The following is a 7433-nucleotide window of genomic DNA, read 5'->3' on the forward strand; positions in this document are numbered from 1 at the left end:
ACAAATAAATGGATGGATAAAGAAGGTTGGTGAATATATACAATGGGATGTTATTCAGCCACCAAAAGAATGAAATCTTGCCATTTTCAACCACATGGATAGATCCTAAGAGCATTATGTTAAGTGGAATAAGTCAGAGAAAGACAAATACCGTACGACCTCACTTATATGTGGAACATTAAAAAAAATGAATAAACAAAACAAAACAGAAGTAGGCCCATAGATATAGAGAACAAGCTGATGGTTGCCAAAAAAGAGGGGTGGGGGGATGGAAATTTAAAAAATACTTTTTTAATAAAAGAAACAGAGAAAATATAGTTTTTTCAACAAATAGTCTTACCTAAAAACAAAATAAATAAAAAATTAAACCTTTCATCTACTATGGAAGATAACTCATCTCTTAGTCTTTTCTTTTCCTGGCCAATTAAACCAATTATTTTAACTTTTCTCATAAAATAAGGTAAAATAAAATAGGAGTGATATTAGCACTTCCCCGTAAGGTTGCTGTGAGAGTTTAAGTAGCACATGTGCCATATGCCAAGAACAGCGCCCTGCACATTGTACACACTTCCCAAATGTTAACTATTATTATTATTATTATTATTACTATTATTATTAATAGCCTTATGGAAAAGCTGGTTTTTCCACTGCACATTTGGGCGAGGGGATTATTGAGTTAGATCAATAGTTGGGGAACTTTGTTTAATAACCTGTTTGAGCACCAGATTATTTTGAGAATCTGAGGCTTCCTGAGGAAACACCTCCCAGAGGAACATAGATAGTCCATGCACGTATGCACACATCTGGCATTGCATACATCTTGCCTCAGCTTTAGGGCATTTATAGGCCTCTGAGGCCAAGGCTTGGGGCCCAGGTCCACAACCTCAGAAACCATTGCTCACTGAAGGCCCTTCTAGTCCTGAAGTCTGCGGGTTTCTGGGAACAGCCAGGCACCCCGCAGTGTACTACTGGAGGGCCCCGGCTATGCTTGCTTTGGAGTTTTACCGTAAGTCAGCAGCTATTTTTAGTTTGGCTATATATGGCCAGGGAGTAAAGGGCTATAGGCACGGGGAGGGTGCCAGGGGAGTAAAGGGCTATAGGCAGGGGGAGGGTGCCAGGGGAGTAAAGGGCTATAGGCACGGGGAGGGTGCCAGGAGGCTTACAGCAGGTTTAGGGGCCAGAGCCCCTGTGCCTGTACCACCGTCCCCTTCCCACCAGACAATGGGAGGGCTCACCCTCCAGCAAGAGAGACACTTTAGAATCATGATTTTCAAACTTTCTGACCACGATACAAAAGTTTAGTAAGAAATAAAGTTGCTATTATAATACACACAAAAACGTAGACATTTATACACACTGAGTGGCCAGATTATTATGACCGGCCAGATTATTATGACCACGCATCGGTACTTCATTGACACTTCTAAAAATACTGAATATTAAAAACTTCCTAAACAAATACTCTCAAGGTTTTATTATTATTATTATTATTTGCATAACTAATTCACTTCACTGTACTGAGGGGGTGGTCATAATAATCTGGCCGGTCATAATCTGGGCACTCAGTGTATATATGTATGTGTGTGTGTGTACACACACACACCCACACACACACACACACACATATATACACACTATGTCTCCAACTGAACAAATATTTTAGGAAACAATACTTTATCTTATTCTCTATGAAACACTGTGATGTTTTCTATTCTATTCTTTCCTTAGAAAAAATGCAGGTCATGACCCACTGTGCCACCTGTTAATGGACTGACACCTCCAGTTTGGAAGAGTGCAGTTTTCTTCGGTTTACAGCAGGCACCTATACCATTTGACTGCCAGGTAAGGTGGGGAGTGGAGGAAATGGGGCACATGGTCCCTTTGATCACGACATCTCAGAACTTCGGAGAAGATGCAAGTTTCAGCTCAGTCTCCGGCTGGACAGCAAGTTTTGGACCTCCTGACTTTGTACCCTTTCTCTCCACCTGGAGCACTAGTCCTCCATCCTTGTCACCTGGCTGACTCTATACATAGGAGCCTGGCTTGCCACTTACTCCAGGAAGCCCACCCGAATGCCTGTCTGGTTAGCTGCCTGCCTCTGGCTCCCTTAGTCCCCGGTGGGTACTCCCCTGCCTGGTAGCCAACACACACTTAGTACAATTTCATATTAGATTCTCTGGAAGGCAGGTACCTTTTTCATTCTGTTAATTTCTCTACTCTACCCCCACCACCCAGTGTAGTGTAGTGCTGGCTAAATAAAAATCACTCAATACATTTCTATTGAATGAATTAATGATAGTTAATAGTAATAATAGCAACTACCATTTATTTATTTATTTATTTATTATTCCTCACCCGAGGACATTTTTTTTCATTGATTTGTTTTTAGAAGGTGTGTGTGGCGGGAGGGAGAGAGAGAGATAAAGAGAGAGAGAGAGAGAGAGGGAGAGGGAGAAACATCGATATGAAAGAGACACATTGATTGGTTACCTCCCACACACACCCCGGTCTGGGCTGGGGACTGAGCCTGCAACCGAGGTATGCGCCCTTAACCAGGAATCAAACCCGTGGACCCTTCAGTTTGCAGGCTGACACTCTAACCACTGAGAAAACCAACCAGGGCAGCAGCTACCATTTATTGAGTGCCCATTTATCCCATGTGAAGTCTTAGTAGAGATTAGGATAAACTGATTTTATGGATGAGGAAACTAAGGCTCTAAGAGATTAAAGAATGCGATGGAGCCAGGATGTGTAATAACCCAGGGCTACCCGACTCCCAACCTTCCTAAGCACAGGATCTTAATTGTCCACATTCCGCCCAGCGCTACCCAGAATGGGGCAAAGGGCAGGTCCTTAACAAACCCTCGGGGAACCGATGACAGGTTGATTAAAGAGATTTTCCAAAGCAGTGGCCACATCTAATTTTGGAGAGTTGCACCTCGTGTGTGGCTTGGGAGAGAGGATCTGTGAGGTTTCTAGGCTGCCTGAAAGTGGGGTTCTCTCATTTAGGAAAAGAGGCTGGACCAGGTCTTCTGGTCACCTGACTACACCTCGGATCATACCCAGGCCCCTGCAAAGCCTTCTTGATCTGGCCCATGCCCACATCTCCGGGCCGCCGCTGCCTGCTCCCCTCAGTCACTCTGTTCCTGACACCCTGGCGCTCTTGCTGTTCCTCAAGCACCCCAAGCCCAGTCCTGCCTCAGGGCCTTTGCAAGCGCCACTCCTGCTGCGGGGAAGTCTTCACTCTAGGACTCTCCAGCCTGCTTCTCAGACTACCCTATCCAAAACATCACCCTCTTCCTTCTTTGCTTTTTTTCTCATAACACTCGCAACTTCTGGAAATTACATGTGTTTTCCAGTTTATTTCTGTCTTCATGAGACAGGAAGCTTCCCGAGGACTTTGCTTGTTCACTGCCCCAGCCCCTGGAACTCATGTAGGGTGGTGCCTGGCATATAGATGATGCTCTGTAATACTGGTTGCGTGAATAAATGGGCCTCCCCCCCCCTCCCCACTCCCTTTAGACATATCAGGAGATCAACCTATAGCTTCCCAAAAATATGTGTCCCTGGGACTCACATCCAGACCCCAATCACACACACCTTGGTTTGCAAGGGGAAAGAAAAAACATTTGACACCCATGCACTGTGCACCACTTTGCAACAGGAATTGGTACCTGGCAAGCACTCACGGGTTATCTCCATCTTACAGCCAGAGAAATTGAGGCCTGCTCTCTGCTTGTCCCTAGTGCTTAGCATAGTATTGGGCACAAACATCTAGTGAATTGCGTTGCACTGAATTGCAGAAGTTCAGCAACAACTCACGGTCACTGAATTAGGAAGTGTGGTACCAGAATTTGTCCTCAGTGCTGTCCAGTTCCAGCCAGTGCTGTGCCACCGCCATGGCACACATAGAAACTCCAGGGATATAACCTCGTTAACATCCAGACACTTTCGAGGGTGGGCCCTCGCCAGATACACACCGACTGGCAGCCCAGTCAGCCCATCCTGCACCGGGGACCACTCTCTCTACATGCCCAAGGGCCTCAGCTTGAGCAAACGCTGGGCTGACTATGTCCTTCCTGCCCCCTGCTCCAGTGTCCTCTGGCGCCAAATACGTGTTTTTTTCAATGAACCATAGCTTTGCGTTATGTGTCAGCGCCTCTCCCCAACAGGGCACGTGAGGGAGGCACAGAATAACCCTGGGCTGGAAGGACCCTGAATGAACACTTACAGCGGGAGCCAGCAAACTTTTCCTGTCGTCAAATAGTAAATCTTTTAGGCTTTTGAGCCAAGAGACAAAATTGAGGATGTCATGTAGGGACTTTCATATCATTTTCACAAACAGTGTTGTTCTTTTGATTTTTCCCCCCAAACATTTCAAAATGTGAAATTACTGTCAGCTCCCAGGCTGCAAAAAGCAGGCAGCAGGCCAATTTGGCCTGCTCTCTAAAGTGTGCAAGCCCCTGTTTTAAAGCAATACTCCTTACGCTTTAACGTGCATGAGAATTGCTGGATGAGCTTAAAATAGATGTCTGGGTTGACCCTCAGATTCCGATTTAGCAGGTCTGGGGGGAACCCCTGAATTTGCATATATTTCTGATGCTACCTGTCCACTGACTACATTTTGAGTACTTATTTGAAAATACCCCATTTTATGGATGAGGAAACTGAAGCTCAGATAAGTGATATGTTCAAAGTTACCCCCAGTGGAGGAGGTGATGATATCTATACTGCCAATTCCCAGGGCTGTTTTGCCACAGAAAATTCCTCTCCGTTTCCTGAACCCGCTGAGTTCTCTCCTGCTTCTGAGCTTTTTACTTATTTTTCTCTCTCCCACTCCCGCCCTCACAAATGCAATTTCCCCATCAAGATGCAACTCACACGTCCCCTCTTCTAAAGCATCCTTCTCTTTACTGCCACAGCACTCTGTACATACTTGAATGTAATGGTTTGTCTACAAGCCTATCTTTGAAGCCATGGGCTGTCTCTTATTCCTCTTTATGTCCCTTTACAAGGCTTGCAAATAGGAAGTATCACAGAAATATGCACCGAACAAAAGAATGCATGCATGGATGGATGGGTGGATGAATGAATGAATACTTTATGATCTATTCCTTGAAAATCATTTTCTTGGCAAAGTTGAGCCTAGACCCCAATTCTCCTGGAGCACAAGCTAGAGTCTATTCCACAGTTGATGGCAAACCTAGCATGTGAACAGCAGCAGTTACATCTTAATGAATGTGTGTTGGGTGTGCGTTTACATGGCAGGCCTTTACTAAGCTCTCTTGCCAGTCCTCTCCATAGGCCTTGACTGGCCCCACCTTTCCTAACAAGAGAGTGGGTCCTGGAGAGGTAGTTTGCCTGAAGTCACACGGTAAATAACTCCCTGGCCCCTCTGCTTCTGTGGCATCGTGCCCCTTGCTCCTCCGCCTCCGCCAGTGCTCCTCACCACCTGGGCCCTACCCCCGCTGCAGGCCCCGGCTGGGCTCACCTCCGTCTGCATAGGTCTCGGTGCCGTAGCCATCCTGCAGGCCGTTGTTCCAAGTGCCCTCGTACTTGGCTCCGCTGCTGCTGCTCTGCCGGGTTCCATAGCGTCCCTTGAAGCCGTGTGTCCACTCGCCCTTGTAGAGCCAGCGTCCCTTGGTCTCTATGCCCAGCCCATGCCGTTTGCCCTGGCTCCAGTATCCCTCGAAGGTGTTGCCGCTGGGCCAGGTGTAGACGCCCGCCACTTCAAAGCCAAAGTTCCAGGAGCCCGAGTACTCGCCCTGGCCCTTGGGGCCTGTGCACAGCCCGTGCCCGTGGGCCTTTCCATTCTCCCAGCCTCCACAGTACGCCCCGCCGTCGTCAAAGTCAAAGCGGCCCCCACTCATCTCATCATAGCCCCCGACAACCTGACTGCCCTCCAGCTTGGGGGTCGAGGGCGATGGGGGTGCCAGCGGCACGCTCCAAGCTTGCTCAGGCCGGGGCCCCCCACTCACCACCGCCGCACCCCAGCAGGGGGAAAGCAAGATGCCACCAGAGGCTGAGTGAGCCCAGGAGCCAAGTCAGCACTGGGTGGGCTGGTCAGTGCCATGCCTGGGAGGCCCCTCTCAGTCAGCCAGAGGAAGGCTGCCAGTTGGGAAGGAAGCAGGAAGGAGAGATTCAAAGCCTCCACAGAGCATCCCGAGTCTGGCTTCCATGGAGTCAAAGGAAAAACGCTGTGATCCCTTTAAGAAGCACAGCGAAAGGGTGGGGTGGCGGGGACCCCAGTCCGTCTCAAAGAGGGAAATTCCCCTGGGTGACCGTCCCAGCCCCCAGGCTGAATTCCTGCAGCCCGCTGGCCCCTTCGCCTCCACCCGTGGGTGTGGGGTGTGCAGGGCCGTCGATCTCCTCGAGGCTGCCCCGCCCCTGTCCAATCCTGCCCTCCTCCCGGGACAGAAAGGTCAGTGTTGCCCTAACAAGGCCATTGGATCTCAGAAGCTGCTCCCAAAATAACCCCCTGGCCAGCCCAGCCTCCGTCAAAGTGGGAGGGGTGTTCAGATGGGGCTGGTGCTTCAGACCCTGGGAGTGGCTGGAGGGATGAGGAAGGGAAGCTGAGAACAAAGTGTAGGCAGCTGGGGCGATCTGATGGCTCCGCTTCCCCGGGTAAGAGCTCTCTCCCACCTCAGGGTTCCCAGAGTCTGTGGGAGCGAGCGGGCGGAGGAACTGGGAAGGGAGGGGAGGGAGACTAGCGGAACACCCTGTGCTGGCACACTCAGAACCCCCCAGGGCAAGTCTCAGCCCCACCGCCACTCACATGCCCTCACAGGTCCTGGGGCTGCGGCACCACTGCCAACCCCAAAAAAGGAATCTAGTGACTACAGAGAAAGGAATGGGGCCTGGTTTCACAGATGCTTTTGAAAGCAGAGAAGTGCGGGTCTCTAGAAGCAGAGTCTGGAGCTGCCGCAGATCTGGGTCCAGAGCTCATGCACAACCCGAATTCCCCCCACCCAGGACCTCTGAGAAAACCCAGGGCGGGTGGGGGGAGGGAACCAGCGCAAAGGCTCGGATCACTCCCGTTCTCTCTCCTGCGGGGCAAATACCTCCTCTGAAGGGCGAGGAGTCTGTCTGTCCTCCATCTCTGAGACAGAGTTGCCAGTTGTGTTAGAAGGAGTTCATCTCAGAAACATCAAGGATCATGATTTTTTTTTTTTAATTCTCTTTTCAAGTTCTTCTGCTCTGGTGTCCTAAGAGCCGGGGAAGCCAGACTTCATAAAGTTCCTGGGGCAGGTCAGGTTCCCAAGCTCCAGCGAAAGGGACACGTAAATCTCCATGACATGAAGCTGTGGCCGGGGCTAATGACTGGAAATCCCAACTGAGCCCAGGGTTAACGGGAGCAGGGAGTAACTCCGAGGAAGGTGGGAACCACCAGGAACAGGAAGCTCTGTGTGTGTGTGAGGGGGCGTGGGGGAGGG

General features: G+C 49.6%; 1 protein-coding gene across 1 annotated transcript in view; it reads right to left on the bottom strand.

Moving 5' to 3' along the window:
- JPH2 (junctophilin 2) overlaps positions 1–7369 on the bottom strand; it is a gene marked incomplete at its 3' end in the record, with an annotated part of 22873 nt that extends 15504 nt beyond the window's left edge. Inside the window, exon 1 of the mRNA XM_006763788.2 lies at positions 5492–7369. Coding sequence (XP_006763851.1) covers positions 5492–5870 — 379 coding nt within the window. The remainder of the gene's footprint in view (positions 1–5491) is intronic.
- Between the last annotated feature and the right edge of the window lie 64 nt (positions 7370–7433).

This window comes from Myotis davidii, unplaced genomic scaffold, assembly GCF_000327345.1.
Source record: "Myotis davidii unplaced genomic scaffold, ASM32734v1 scaffold199, whole genome shotgun sequence".
Taxonomy (NCBI): domain Eukaryota; kingdom Metazoa; phylum Chordata; class Mammalia; order Chiroptera; family Vespertilionidae; genus Myotis; species Myotis davidii.